The sequence below is a fragment of the Eubalaena glacialis genome, chromosome 7 (assembly GCF_028564815.1).
Source record: "Eubalaena glacialis isolate mEubGla1 chromosome 7, mEubGla1.1.hap2.+ XY, whole genome shotgun sequence".
Classification (NCBI taxonomy): domain Eukaryota; kingdom Metazoa; phylum Chordata; class Mammalia; order Artiodactyla; family Balaenidae; genus Eubalaena; species Eubalaena glacialis.
In genome coordinates, this window is record NC_083722.1 from 72,741,954 (window position 1) to 72,758,488 (window position 16,535).

The 16,535-nt window shown below is 39.8% G+C and overlaps 1 protein-coding gene across 1 annotated transcript; it reads left to right on the forward strand.

The window, feature by feature from the left end:
- The first annotated feature begins 13,521 nt into the window (after positions 1-13,521).
- Positions 13,522-15,878, forward strand: LOC133094677 (TNF receptor-associated factor 6-like). Its single transcript, XM_061195328.1, has 2 exons — positions 13,522-13,673; positions 13,724-15,878. The coding sequence occupies exon 2, from the start codon at positions 13,746-13,748 to the stop codon at positions 15,372-15,374; it is 1,629 nt and encodes a 542-aa protein (XP_061051311.1). The 5' UTR covers positions 13,522-13,673; positions 13,724-13,745; the 3' UTR covers positions 15,375-15,878.
- The last annotated feature ends 657 nt before the right edge of the window (positions 15,879-16,535 follow it).

Here is a 16,535-nt window from a genome sequence, read left to right on the forward strand (position 1 = left end):
TTATGGAAACTGTCTGTCATATAACCTAATTGACAAAGCCAGTCATTATTGTCAAATCAGCAAAAAATTTATTTTTGTCAGAAAAAGTCTTACTTCATTTTTCAATTCAAATAAAAGTGTTAATATTTAAGTCAAGGAATAATATCAAAGCTGCGGAGGAATAGATTACATAACATTTTATTAGATGATTATTAAAAGCAGTCTGGTCAAGATTGAAATGATTTAGGGCTTCCCTGGTGGCGCAGTGGTTGAGAATCTGCCTGCCAATGCGGGGGACACGGGTTTGGGCCCTGGTCTGGGAAGATCCCACATGCAGCGGAGCAACTGGGCCCGTGAGCCACAACTACTGAGCCTGCGCGTCTGGAGCTTGTGCTCCACAACAAGAGAGGCCGCGATAGTGAGAGGCCCGCGCACCGCGATGAAGAGTGGCCCCCACTTGCCGCAACTAGAGAAAGCCCTTGCACAGAAACGAAGACCCAACACAGACAAAAATAAATAAATAATTAATTAATTAATTAATTAAAAAATAAAGGAATTCCTTAAAAAAAAAGATTGAAATGATTTAGATCTAAAACAATGTATCCATTTTTATAAATTATAAAAAACAAGATAATACACTTATTAAATCAGTTATCAAAAACCTCCCAACAGAGATTGGGATTGACATATATACACTAATATGTATAAAATAGATAACTAATAAGAACCCGCTGTGTAAAAAAATAAATAAAATAAAATTCAAAAATTCAAAAAAAACTTCCCAACAAAGAAAAGCCTAGACTTGATGCCTTCAATGGTGAATTCTACCAAACATTTAAAGAAGAACTAATATCAACCCTTCTCAAACTTTTCCCAAAAAGCTGAAGGGAGGGAACAACTCTAGACTCTTTCCATGAATCCAGCATTACCCTGATCCCAAAACCAGACAAAGTCACTACAAGAAATATCACTTATGAATACTGATAAAAAATCCTCAACAAAATACTAGCAAACCAAATTCAGCAGTATATTACAAGGATTTTACACCAAAAGAGATTTATTCCTGGAATGCAAGGTGGTTCAGCATACAGAAATCAGTGTAGTACACCACATTAAGAAAATAAAGGGAAAAAACACATGATCATCTCAATTGATGCAGAAGAATAATTTGACATAATTGAACACATTTCCATGATCTAAAAAAAAAAAAAAACTCAACAAACTAGGAATAGAAGGAAACTATCTCACTATAATAACAGCCATGTAAGAAAAACCCACAATGAACATCATACTCAATGGTGAATGACAAAGTTTTCCTCTAAGATCAAGAGCAAGGCAGAGATGCCTGCTTTCAAGACTTCTGTTCAACATAGTACTGGAAGTTCTAGCCAGAACAATTAGGCAAGGAAAAAAAATAAAAAGCATCCAAATTGAAGGAAGAAGTAAGATATCTGTTTGCAGATGATATGATCTTATACATAGAAAGCCCTAAAGATTCTACAACAAAACTTGTATGACTAATACATGATTTCAGCAAAGTAGCAGGATGTAAAGCCAACACACAAAAATCAGTTGCATTTCTATATATTAATAATGAGCAATCTGAAAAGGAAATTACAGCAATTTCATTTACAATAGCATCAAAAACAATAAAACACTTAGGAAGTAACCAAGAAGGTAAAATAATTGTACAATGAAAACTATAAAACATCAATGAAAGAAATTAAACAAAACATAAATGAATGGAAACATATCCCTGTTCATGTATGGAAAACCTAATAATTTTAAAATGTCTACAATACACAAAGAAATCTACAGATTCAATGCAAACTCTATCAAAATCCCAGGGATGTTTTTTGCAGAAATAGAAAAACCCATCCTAAACTTCATGTAGAATCTAAAATAAACAAACAAAACAAAACAAAAAACAGTTAAAAAAGAACCAATAAATTTGGAGAACTCAACTTCCTGACTTCAAAACTCATCAAAACAGTGTGGTACTGGCATAAAGACAGACATATAGATCAATGGAAAGGATAGAGAGCCCAGGAACAAACTTTGTGTGTATGGTCAAATGATTTTTTTGACAAGGGTGCCAAGACCATGCAATGGGGAAAGGACAATTTTTTCAACAACTGGTGCTGGTTAAACTAGATAACTACATGCAAAAGAATGAAGTTGGACCCTTACCTCACACTGTATACAAAAATTAATTCACAATGGATCAAAAACCTCAATATAAGAGATAAAACTATAAAATTCTTAGGAGAAAACATAGGGCAAAAGCTTCATGACATTGGATTTGACAATGATTCCTTGGATATGACACCAAAGACAATGATTTATTGGATGTGATATCAGAGGTACAGGCAACAAAAGAAAAAGTAGACAAATTGGACTTAATGAAAATTTTAAAAATTTTGCATCAAAAGAATATCAACAGGGACTTCCCTGGTGGTCCAGAGGTTAAGACTCTGGGATCCCAGTGCAGGGGGCCTGAGTTCAATCCCTAGTCGGGGAACTAGATCTTGCATGCCGCATCTAAGAGCCCGCATGCTACAACTAAAAGATCCCTCATGCCCCAACCAAAGATCCCACGTGCCGCAACTAAAGTCACAGTGCACCCAAATAAATAAATAAATAAATATTTTTTAAGAAAAGAATATCAACAGAGTAAAAAGGCAACCCAGAGAGAGGGAGAAATATTTGCAAATCATATAATGAAGAATTTATATCCAGAATACATTGTGAACTCCTAAAACTTAGCAAGAACAAAAAAATTCAAAAATTGGCAAAGGATTTGATTAGACAGTTCTCCAAGGAAGATATGCAAATGGACAATAAGCACATGAAAAGGCACTCAACATCTTTAGTCATCAGAGAAATGCAAATCAAAAGTATAATGATGTACCACCTTACATCCATTAAGATGGCCACTATTTAAAAAACCCAGAAAATCATAAGTATGGACAAGGATGTGGAGAAATTGGAATGCTTGTGCACTGTTGGTGAGAATGTAAAATATTACACTCACTGTGGATGATTCCTCAGAAAATTAAGAATAGAATTACCATGTGATCCAGCAATTCTACTTCTTGATATATACCCAAAAAATTAAAAGCAGGGTCTTAAAAAAAATAAATAAAAATAAAATAAAATAAAAGCAGGGTCTTGAAGAAATATGTGTACAACCACATTCATAATAGCATTATTCACAGTAGCCAAAAGCCAAGTATCCATCCACAGATGGATGGATAAGCAAAATATGATACATACAATGGAATATTATTCAGTTTTAAAAAGGAAGGTGATTCTGACATATGCTACAACATGGATAAACTTTGAGGATATTATACTAAATAAAATGACAGTCACAAAAAGACAAATAGTGTATGATTCCACTTATATGAGGCACTTAGAGTAGTCAAATCATAAACACAGACAGTAGAATGGTGATTGCCAGTGACAAGGGAGAGGAGAAAATGAGGAGTTATTGCTTAATGAGTACAGAGTTTCAATTTTACAAGATGAAAAGAGATATGGAGATGGATGGGGTAATGGTTGTACAACATGATGAATGTATTTAATATCACTGAATTGTACACTTAAAAGTGATTAAGATGGGACTTCCCTAGTGGCGTAGTGATTAAGAATCTGCCTGCCAATGCAGGGGACACGGGTTCGGGCCTTCGTCTGGGAAGATCCCACATGCCGCGGAGCAACTAAGCCCGAGCGTCACAACTACTGAGCCTGCAGTCTAGAGCCCGCGAGCCACAACTACTGGGACCACGCGTCACAACAACTGAAGTCCGAGCACCTAGAACCTGTGCTCCACAACAAGAGAAGCCACTGCAGTGAGAAGCCTGTGCACTGCAACGAAGAGTAGCCCCCGCTCGCTGCAACTAAAGAAAGCCCATGCACAGCAACGAAGACCCAACACAGCCAAAAATAAATTAATTATTTAATTAAATATTTTAAAAATTAAAAAAAAAATGATTAAGATGGTGAAGTGAGATAAGTCAGAGAAAGACAAATACCGCAGGATTGCCCTTACATGCAGAGTCTAAAAACAAAAACAAAAACAGAAACAAATACAAGTTCACAGATACAGAGGACAGAGATTGGTGGTTGCTAGAGGTGGAGGGTGAGGGGTTGGAGAAATGGGTGGAGAGGGTCAAAAGGCACAAACTCTGAGTTATAAAATAAATAAGTCATGGGGATGTACTGTACAGCATGGTGACTATAGTTAATAATACTGTATTGCATATTTAAAAGTTGCTAAGAGAGTAGACCTTAAAATTTCTCATAACAAGAAAAAAATTTTTGTAACTATGTAAGTTGATGAATATTAATTGGACTTATTGTGGTGATCATTTTGCAGTGTATACAAATATTGAATTAAGTTGTACACCTGAAATTAATATAATGTTATATGTCAATTATATCTCAATTAAAAATTTTAAAAATGGTTAACATGGTAAATTTTATGTGTATTTTACCACAATTAAAAATTTGGAAAAAAAGAGATGAGACAAAGAGGGACTTCAAATATTGAATTTATTAGATATAATCCATAAAACTACTATGGTTTTTTTCTCTTTTTTCTCTCAGCTTTATTGAGATATAATTGACATATAAAATGTATTAGTTTAAGGTGTACTATGCTTTTTTTTTTAAATTTATTTCATTTATTTATTTTTGGCTGTGTTGGGTCTTCGTTGCTGCACGCATGCTTTCTCTATTTGCGACAAGCGGGAGCTACTCTAAGTTGCGGTGCGCGGGCTTCTCATTGTGGTGGCTTCTCTACTATGCTTATTTTTAAGAAATAAAATATAAGTTTGAAACTTTCATCCAAAAATTGGAAAACTGTTAGAAGTGATAGGTTTGAAAAAGAGCCAAAGAGAAAATATAATAAATGAAATTATAAGCTCACTGGACATATTGAGCAGTAGATTGGACATAGCAAAAGAATCAGCGAACTAGGGAGATAAGTCAGACGAAATAAGTCTTGAAGTTCAGAAAGACCAAAAAATGGGAGGCAGGGGGCAAGGGGGACAGGGTAAGAAAGAAGATACAGTGAGAAGTTCTAATATACACGGAACTGGAGTCACGGAGGATGAGAGAGAGAGTAGAGGCAATAACCAAATAATGATTGAGAGTTACCTAAAAATGACTACAGATATTCATAGATTCAAGAAGCCTAACAAATCCCAAGCATGATAAATAAAAAGTGATTCTCTATTAGATTCTTTTAGTAAAACCGCAGAAATTCTAAAAGATGTACATCAGAAGAAAAATGATTCCTGATTCGCAAAAAGGAATGAAGGGCAAAGAAAGTGGTAAACAGTGGGTAACTCAATATTTACTGCATAAAACAAAGTGTGTCTTGTGGGGTTTTAAAACGTAGAATTTAAATATTTAACAAAAATAGTACGTAAGTTGTGAGTGGAGAAATGGTAGTATTCTAAGAAGGAAGGTAAAAACACTGATTAACATTAATATTTGAAAATTAATGATGCACGTTTAATTTCCAGTGAACCAGTAGAAGAGTAGAGACTTGTATGTCATCCATAATAGTAGAGTTAGAAAATAATAGGCAATAAAAGAGTGGAATTGAGTATAGGGACAAATGAAAAATAGAAAATGGAATGGTAGCTCACGCCCAAAATTTATCAGTAATTGCATTAAAATTATTAGAACCAAAAGGCTTCACTTAAAATGCAAAAATTTCAGATTGGATTTTTAAAAACTAAATATTTCTCTTTCTCTCCTTCCTCTTCCCTTCCTATCCTGAACAACTTATTCCAAAAGCTATTGTGAGCATCTGTTTGCCCAGGGAAGGAGGCTATGGCAGCCCAGATTGGGGTGTCACAGTCTGAGCCTGGTGAGAAGGGCATCCACACGGTGATTGAGGGGCTGTCCCTTCTGAGATGTCGCTGTCCAAGAATAGTTAGGAGGGCATCCATGTGGGGGCAACCCAGCACAGGATGTCAGGTCCCAAATGTGGTAAGGAGAGTGCTCAGGACACAGAGGAGCAACGTGGCATGAGGTATCAGCGCCTAGGTGGAGTGAGAAGGGATTTCACATGGGAGAGCTGCCTGGCATGTTTGATCAGAGCCTGAGACAGGTGAGGAAAGCCTCTCCACGGAGAGAGCAGCCTGGCATGAGGTGTCAGAGCCTGAGGGGTTTTTTCTTTTCTTTTTTTTAATACATTTATTTATTTTATTTCATTCATTTTTTAATTTTTGGCTGCATTGGGTCTTCATTGCTGCGTGCAGGCTTTTCTCTGGTTGCAGCGAGCAGGGGCTACTCTTCATTGTGGTGCGCAGGCTTCTCATTGAGGCGGCTTCTCTTGTTGTGGAGCATGGACTCTAGGCGTGCGGGCTTCTGTAGTTGTGGCACACAGGCTCAGTAGTTGTGGCACACGGGCTTAGTTGCTCCACGGCATGCGGGATCTTCCCAGACCAGGGCTCGAACTTGTGTCCCCTGCATTGGCAGGAGTATTCTTAACCACTGCGTCACCAGGGAAGCCCATGAGGGGTTTTTTAACAGACCTTCAGGGGCTGTAGATAATGTGATGTCATATATAGCCTAAAATTAACTATCTAACTCATTTAAAGACATGAGAGATAAGATTTAAAATTTCAGGAAAGAGGGACTTCCCTGGCGGTCCAGTGGTTAAGACTCCGCGCTTCCACTGCAGGGGGCACAGGTTACATCCCTGGTTGGGGAAGAAAGGTCCTGCATGCCATGTGGCACGACAAAAAAAAAAAAAAGAATAAAATTTCAGGAAAGAACTAGAAACTATTAAGCAAAAAAGAGCATAACAGATTTGAAAAGAAGCACATAGAAATTCTAAAATTGAAAAACACACGTACCACAATGCTCATCGCAGCTCTATTTACAATAGCCAGGACATGGAAGCAATGTAAGTGTCCATCGACAGATGAATGGATAAAAAAGATGTGGCACATATATACAATGGAATATTACTCAGCCATAAAAAGAAATGAAATTGAGTTATTTGTAGTGAGGTGGATGGACCTAGAGACTGTCATACAGAGTGAAGTGAGTCAGAAAGCGAAAAATAAATACCGTATGCTAACACATATATACAGAATCTAAAAAAAAGAAAAAATGGTTCTGAAGAACCTAGGGGCAGGACAGGAATAAAGACGCAGACGTAGAGAATGGACTTGAGGACACGGGGAGGGCGAAGGTTAAGCTGGGACAAAGTGAGAGAGTGGCATGGACATATATACACTACCAAAAGTAAAATAGATAGCTAGTGGGAAGCAGCTGCATAGCACAGGGAGGTCAGCTTGGTGCTTTGTGTCCACCTAGAGGGGTGGGATAGGGAGGGTGGGAGGGAGGAGATATGGGGATGTATGTGTACATATAGCTGATTCACTTTTTTATAAAGCAGAAACTAACACACCCTTGTAAAGCAATTATACTCCAATAAAGATGTTTAAAAAATAAATAAATAAATAAAATACAAAGAAAAAAGAAAAACACATTAGTAATTGAAATTGATAAGTTGATGGGTAGTTTTAATAGCAAATTAGACACAGCTGGGTAAACTGGAAAATCAAAAGAAATATCTAGAAAGAAGCATGGAGAAATAAGAAGAAAAGAAAAGATAAAGAGTACAGGGTAAGGCACATAGAGGCTGTAAAGGTCCAACATGTATTTAATTAGATTTCCAGAAGGAGAGAAGAAAGAGAATGTAGCAGAAGTAATATATGAAGAAATAATGACTGATAATTTTTGCTTTATTTCCAACAATAATCCTCAGAATCAAGGAGACCAAGTACCCCAACAAGGGAAAAAAAAAAAAAAGCCATACCTAAACACATCATAGTGAAACCATAGGTCACTCCATTTCTTCTGAGGTGATTCCATGACATTATCTTCTATACACAAAATGTTTAGGAACTGTAATCCACATGGAAATGATCACCCTCCAACAACCAGGACTTTTGGCAATGCACTAAAGAGGCATGACACTCATGATATATCCTACTGCACACTTATGAAGTTCATGCCTCCAATAAGTGCAGGAAGTGACCCTTACAAGTATCCTGAGGTTGCCATTCCTACATGGCTTTTTTTTTTTTTTCTGGCCGCACTGCACGGCTTGCAGGATCTTAGTTCCCCAAGCAGGGATCAAACCCTCGCGCCCTGCAACAGACGCATGGAGTCCTAACCACTGGACCTCCAGGGACTTCCCCCTACATGGCTTTTTGAAAAGTGCTCTGCTCAACATAGATGGATGAAGAGGAAATAATGTGCGCTGATGACAAGTGTTGAAGATGCTGAGTTCAAAGCTGCTCATCACTCTCAACTGTAGCTTCAACTGTCTGCTTTATGGATTAGCCATAGTAAGTTGGACTTTCTTCTCCTGTAATAAATTAATAACAGAAGAATATCTAAAATCTACGGAGGGGGCTTCCCTGGTGGCACAGTGGTTAAGAATCTGCCTGCCAATGCAGGGGACACAGGTTCCATCCCTGGCCCAGGAAGATCCCACATGCCGCGGAGCAACTAAGCCCGTGTGCCACAACTACTGAGCCTGTGCTCTAGAGTCCACGAGCCACAACTACTGAAGCCTGCGTGCCTAGAGCCCGTGCTCCGCAACAAGAGAAGCCACTGCAATGAGAAGCCCGCACACCACAATGAAGAGTAGCCCCCACTCACCACAACTAGAGAAAGCCCACGCGCAGCAACAAAGACCCAATGCAGACATAAATAAAATTAAAATTAATAAATAAAATAAAATCTATGGAGGGCTTAGTATGTACTAGACACTGTTCTAGGTGATGGAAATAAAGTAGGGAACAAAACAGATCAAAATCCCTGTCCTTATGGAGCAAGCCAGTGCGTTGTAGTAAAATATATACACAGTATGTTAGATAGTGACAAGTTTAAGGGGGAGAATATGATGCATGGAAAATGGCATCAGGTGTTGGGGGGGTACAAATTTTATATAAGATTTTTGAAGAAAATCTTGGAGAAGTTGAGGAAGCAAGCGAATGCCCTGGGGAAGACCATTCCACACCAAGCACAAAGCGAGTGCAAAGGCAGTGAGAGGAGAATACATCTGAAAAGTTCAAGAAACAGAATAGAGCCCAATGTGCTGGAGCAGCAAGCATGAGGGGGGGCAGTGGAAGGAGATGAGGACACGGAAGTGATAAGACCCAGTTTATGAGGACTGGTAGGTCGTGGTAAGGACTAGGCTGTTCATTCTGTGTAGGGTGGTAAGCCACCAGAGTGTTGGAGTATCACGGGCTGATTGACTGCTGAACTGAGAACTGACTTCAGGGGGCCCCCAGCAGGAGTACCTTTTTGGAGAGTTGATTGGACCAAGATAGTGGTAGGTTGGGAAGATTGGTTGAGAAATGATCAAATTCAGGAAATGGTAGGTGTTGCTGACAGAATTCCTAACAAGTTGGCCATGGGGTGTAAAAGGGTGAGCTACTTATGACACCAGCATTTTTGCCTTGAGAAGTTGGAAGAGGGAAGATTGGTGAAGTTGCTGGTGAGGGGAGAATATCAGGAGCTTGACATTGGCCATGTAAGCCTGAGATGTCTATTAAGCATCCAAATGTAAATGTCAGTTAGTTAGACAGATGAGTGTAGAGTTAAAGAGAGGTCCGGGCTTGACATAAAAATGTGGTAATCACGAATGTATCTGAGTGTCCTCACCATCCCAACTCCTGAAACCCAAACACAGGAACTGAAGAGATTCCCACTTATTTTTCAAGACTCAGAAACCAAAATGATGTTGGATAACAATGGCACCCCTCACTATCTGAAATTTCACTGTTCAAATTCGGAATTTAAGCGATTTGGCTATCAAAGGACACTTATTTTTGGATAGCAAAGGATACTTGTTGCTTGATGAGAAGATATTTATAGCCATGAGATTCTATGACTGAATGCAGATAGAAAAGAAATTAAGTCCGTAGGGCTTTCCAATATTTCATGGTCATAAAGATGAAAAGATGCTTAAAAAAAAAAAAGAGGAGTGGCCAGGGAAAAATCAGGAAAATCAGATTAATATGGTGTTGTGGAAGCAGAGATAAGAAAATTTCAAGGAAAAGAAAGTTATGAGGGGACTTCCCTGGTGGCGCAGTGGTTGAGAATCTGCCTGCCACTGCAGGGGACACAGGTTCGAGCCCTGGTCTGGGAAGATCCCACATGCCGCGGAGCAACTAAGCCCGTGCGCCACAACTACTGAGCCTGCGCTCTAGAGCCCACAAGCCACAACTACTGAAGCCTGCGTGCCACAACTACTGAAGCCTGCGTGTCTAGAGCCCATGCTCCACAGCAAGAGAAGCCACTGCAATGAGAAGCCCGCGCACTGCAACGAAGACCCAACAACGAAGACCCAATGCAGCCAAAAATAAATTAATTAATTAAAAAAAAAGAAAGTTATGATATGTATTACATACTAAGAGCAGTCAAATAAAATGAGAACTGAGAAATGACCATTGGATTTAGCAACAATGGAGGGCATTGGTGACCTTGAGAAGGGCAATTATGGTGGTTTAGTGAAAATAAAACATGATTAGTTAATCTGATGAAAACTATGAATCTTCTTCCCCTCAAAATGTCTGTGTGTGTGCATCCATAATTTCACATAGAATTTCACTGGGGTTTCATGGACTTCAGAAGCCTATTCATGGCCCCATTAGGTATCCATCAATCTCAATTTTAAAATCCCTGGAAACAATTAATTGTGGGGAGTGGAGTGGGGATTAGAAAACTGGATGGAAGGGTAGGTCATGGGCAGGAAAGAAACAATTTGTACCTTACACCTTTATGCTATTCAAATATTTTAGACATCTGCATATCTTAGTTTTTCAATAAAAACGTTAATTAAAACAAAACTTTATTGAAGCTTCTATCAATACATCTTTAATACTTAACTGCGTGTGTGTGTGTGTGTGTGTGTGTGTGTGTGTGAGAGAGAGAGAGAGAGAGAGAGAGAGAGAGTTTATGTTATTTTATTTCCTCTAACACATAAAGCTCTTTAGTGCTTTAGAACCTTTGCACATTTTTTTTCTCTCTGCCCGGGATGTTTCTCCCCACCCCACCCTTGCATTGCATGCTAATTCCTTCTCCTTTAGGTCTCAGTTCAAATGTTACCAGTTTAGAGAGGTTTCCTTGTCAGACATTGTCTCCCAACAGCCATTCTCTGCTTCTTGCCTGATGACAGAACACGCATTTTGTGAGCACAGCTCCAGAAGTTCTTCCTGTTCCCCAGTCCCAGCAGATGAACCTTCGTTGTTTTAAGACTGTCATGGTCATCCCTTGGGATTGGGTAAGGGGTGGTTATGTGGCCAAGCTCTGGTGAGTGAGAAGTTGGGGAAGTATGCTGGGATTTCTGGGGAAAATAATTCTCCCTGATAAAAAGGAGCAGCAGGGAGAAGACCTCCATGTGGTTGAGTTAGTTTCGGATGTCTGGAGTTGTAGCAGCCACGTAGAAAACCATGGGAATTGCAGAGAAGGCAACCAAGGTTCCAACATCCTCATAGTTAATTAAATGATCCAACCCTGCTACCACCTACGTCCAGACTTCTTTTAGGTGAGTTAATGAATGTCTTCCCTGCTTACACCATCTTTGGTGAAAAAGTTCCTACTGACCCACTCTCCCTAACCACTCAATTCAAAGGAGATTATGTTTTCCCCACTCCCTGCCTGCAGCTGGTGCTCTCTCTGACCCTTATCTGCTTCTTTTATGACACATATCATGACTTTCAATTTACATATGTACATATGCATATTTATATTCAAATATACTGTGTATATATACATATACATATTTGCCTGTCATTATCTTGTCTCTTTCTCAAGGAATACAAGTTCCTTAAGGACAGGAACTTTTCTGTCTTGTTCACCGTTGTACTCTAGCACCTAGCATGTTGCCTGGCTCAATAAGCATCTGTTGAATAAATGAAAAACTGAAGGAATGATGGGATGGATGAACAAACATACCAGTCCTCCCCTGCTAACTGAACATTCCTTGAGGATGGTGTACATGTCCCATATCCTCAAAATGTAAAACACAATACCTGGCACTTAACCTATACATAATAAATCATTGTTAAATTAGTTAATACTGTCTCAGATTGCCAACAGTATCTCTATGTTATGCAGGCTTCTGGCCTAACCGAAGAGTAGAAGGGAAGGTTTAAAAAAACAGGAAAACCAAAGATGTACAATTGATAGACCAACTTCCATTCCACTGCAGCTGTTTTCCTTTATTCCATTTGGGTATACATATTAGTGAACTTGAACTGATTCATACAACTTTAGGTAACTGGAGTATAATATACTATGAGAGCTAAGAAAAAAATATTTGTACTCATGCATAATCTCTTATTCTTCATTTCAGTATCTTTCTTATTTTATGTAAGGATTTTAAACTCTGTATATATAAACACTATATTTTCAAAAAAGGAAAAAAAAAAAGACAGCTACAAAGGAAGCAGAAGAAACATATACTTCTCTCCCAGGCTTTTAAGATTCATGAAATGGTCTAAGTCAGCTCTATTTTAAATTTCAAACAAACGACCACACAAAACCCACCAGGTCCAATAGCAAACTGTCTATTGGTTAACAGTACAAACTCTGGGGATGGACTGACTCAATTCAAAGGCTCCACAACTAAAAATATCAGCAGCCTTCAGCAAATTACTTAACCCTGCTCTGAGCCTCAGTTTCCCCATTTGTAAAACAGAGACACTGATAGTGGATACAACTAGAATTACTGAGGAGATAAATGACATAACAAACCTACAGTACTTAGTGACAGACCCATAGTAAGAGCTCAAAAATGTGAACTGTATTATTTTTATTCAAATGTAAGTTTTTATCACTCATCAAATTTCTCCTCAAATCTAGTATATATTTTTTGTTTATATTTACCTAGAACTCTACTTAGCTAAGAAATTATTCATATTCATGAGACAAATTATCTGTGATTAACTATAACATAACTACATTTTTATGATATAAACTCTCAAGAATATCTTCAACAGTTTACCGATTACTGACCTTGTTAAAAAAATCAATAAACGCCCCCGGGCGAGCAGAGAAGGCGGAAGTAGGGGCGTCCGCGGTTGGGTCTCGGGCTCCCGGGGGACGCAGTAACGGCGGCCTTCAGGTCAGGAGACTGGCGTCCTGGCCCACTCGGCTTGGAATGCGGTGCCTTTCTCGCCTGGCACCTTGGCTGAGTGGAGTTCTGCGGCCGGGCGTAGTTGGCGGCCCAGTGGACCGGAGCAAAACGGTTCAGCTGACACGAATGTTTCCTCCCCCGCCCCTGCACGCGGGAGTTCTAGCGATTGTTCCAGACGCTGGGTTGATAAAGCTGTTCCTAGTATTTGGCTTCAGGGGAACTCCAGCTGAGTTACGACTGTCTTGAATGTGAACAGAAAGCACCTACAAATTTTAGGAGCTTCATTCAACAAAGCCACATGAATTCTGAATGTTAGAATAGAAAAGAGGCCAAAGAAATCTTTATTTGAAGATGAGGAAACTGAAGCACAGAAAGGTTATATAGTTTGCCCAGGTCATACACCAAATGATGGAGACAAGAGTTAAACCCAGATCATCCGATTCCAGCATCTAAGCTCTTCACCACTTCATGATATTGCCTCTCCAGCCAGAACAGTGCCTCATCCTTTGTAGGTGGCCATCAAATGCTACTCAAAATCTTTTTGAGAAGAAGAAAAAGAGCAGTCGATAATCACGTTACTATGAGTCTGCTACACTGTGAAAACAGCTGTGGATCCAGCCAGTCTGAGAGCGGCTGCTGTGCTGCCATGGCCGCCAGCTCCTGTGGTGCTGCAGCAAAAGATGACAGTGTGAGTGGAACGGCCAGCACAGGGAATCTTTCCAGCTCTTTTATGGAAGAGATCCAGGGGTATGACGTGGAATTTGACCCACCCCTGGAAAGCAAGTATGAATGCCCCATCTGCTTGATGGCATTACGGGAAGCAGTGCAAACACCATGTGGCCACAGGTTCTGCAAAGCCTGCATCATCAAATCAATAAGAGATGCAGGTCACAAATGTCCAGTTGACAATGAAATACTGCTGGAAAATCAACTATTTCCTGACAATTTTGCAAAACGAGAGATTCTTTCTCTGATGGTGAAGTGTCCAAATGAAGGTTGTCTGCACAAGATGGAACTGAGGCATCTTGAGGATCATCAAGCACATTGTGAGTTTGCTCTTATGAATTGTCCCCAATGCCAACGTCCCTTCCAAAAATGCCAACTTAATATTCACATTGTCAAGGAGTGTCCAAGGAGACAGGTTTCTTGTGTAAACTGTGCTGTATCGATGGCATTTGAAGATAAAGAGATTCATGACCAGAACTGTCCTTTGGCAAATGTCATCTGTGAATACTGCAACACCATGCTCATCAGAGAACAGATGCCTAATCATTATGATCTAGACTGTCCTACAGCCCCAGTTCCATGCACATTCAGTACTTTTGGTTGCCTTGAAAAGATGCAGAGGAATCACTTGGCACGCCACCTGCAAGAGGATACCCAGTCGCACATGAGAATGATGGCCCAGGCTGTTCAGACTTTAAGCCTTGCGATAGCTCCCGCACCTCAGCGTGGCATGCTGCCATGTGATTCTACCTCTCTGCCCCGGGTTTCCTCTGGGTGTCACTCAGAGGTCCAGAATTTCCAAGAAACCATTCAACAGTTAGAGGGTCGCCTTGTAAGACAAGACCATCAAATCCGGGAGCTGACCGCAAAAATGGAAACTCAGAGCACGTATGTAAGTGAGCTAAAACGAACTATTCGAACCCTTGAGGACAAAGTTGCTGAAATAGAAGCACAGCAGTGCAATGGAATTTACATCTGGAAGATTGGCAACTTTGGGATGCACTTAAAATCTCAAGAAGAGGAGAAACCTGTTGTCATTCACAGCCCCGGATTCTACACAGGCAAACCTGGCTACAAACTATGCATGCGCCTGCACCTGCAGCTACCGACTGCGCAGCGCTGTGCCAACTACATATCCCTCTTTGTCCATACGATGCAAGGAGAGTATGACAGCCACCTCCCTTGGCCCTTCCAGGGTACGATACGCCTTACCATCCTTGATCAGTCTGAAGCACCTGTAAGGCAAAACCATGAAGAGATAATGGATGCCAAACCAGAGCTGCTTGCCTTCCAGAGACCCACAATCCCACGGAACCCCAAAGGGTTTGGCTATGTGACTTTTATGCATCTGGAAGCCCTAAGACAAAGAACCTTCATCAAGGACGACACGTTATTAGTACGCTGTGAGGTCTCCACCCGCTTCGACATGGGCAGTCTTCGGAGGGAGGGTTTTCAGCCACGAAGTACTGACTTGGGGATATAGCATCCCCTGATTTGTTTAAGAAACAAAAAACAGAAAAAACATGTGGAGAAAACTTGCCCTGTTTTCAATAACATACAAACAAAAAAAGCAATGGGGAAGATATTATACCCACCAGTGAATGTGGTTAGAGAGGCCACTTACCACTTTCCTGTTAAAAATATCTGAAGCAGTTTTCTCAGGAATGTAGTGTTCCATGCCTTTTCAAAATTGTTACACTCAAAGTGCCTGTGGCCTACTGCAGCAGTTGTTTGTCTAGTAGGATATCTCTTTGTTTTATTTTCATGGGCTCTTGCTCCAGGGGGGTTTGTTGTCAAACCCAGGGTTGGAATAGTAAAGCTCAAACCTTTTAATAATAATGGAAGTTCCATAAAATTTCCACGTATTTTTATAGTGTTAGATGCAATATATTAAACTTGAGAATCACTACCGCCTCGTGCTGGTGCCAGCAAGAAGAATTACTACTCTTGAGTTCTCATTTTATTTGACCTCCTATAGATTTCAGAGGATTTGAACCATAATCCTTGGAAAGTTTAAGTTCTCATTAACCCTGTTTTTTCTGCCTGCAGGGTGTTATTAAGGATATTCAGGGACTAGTTTAAACCCTAAATATAACCTTACTAAGTGTGAAAAAAAAAAATCAATAAACCTTAGATGACTCTTTCCCCAATATTTATTGCAGTCAGCCAGCAGCATCATGGCCAAGCGAGGAGGTAGCTAGCACAGTGAAGTTCGAGGAAGTAGTCAGCATGCCCAAAGATTGGTTACTTACAGGGGAATTGAGCAAGTAAGTAAATATATTGAGGGTAATATAAGCCAGGTTTCTCACTGTTAGAGAAGGAAGTTACAAATATAAAAAGGGGACCCTTGTGGTGTTTGACAGGAATTGAAGGTATTGGTGTGAACACATGGCTTTCAATAGATTAAAAAAAAAATAGAGATATATAGTTGTGAGTGTGTGCATTTATATGTGTGTGTGAGTATATAGTGATAGCTCATTAGCAGTGAATACACATAGTGTCCAGATCTTGGTTTCTAAACACCAAACTCCACTAAAAGGAAGCAGAGCTCCTTGGAGAAATGGCTGGTTCCAGGGCTGGGGCATGGAAAGTATAAGATGAGAATGGTACATCTTGTTATGTTACAAAGTAAGGAAATACTCAA

Excerpts from the sequence above, each read along its gene's own strand:
- LOC133094677 (XM_061195328.1), top strand. The coding sequence starts at position 13,746 with ATGAGTCTGCTACACTGTGAAAACAGCTGTGGATCCAGCCAGTCTGAG.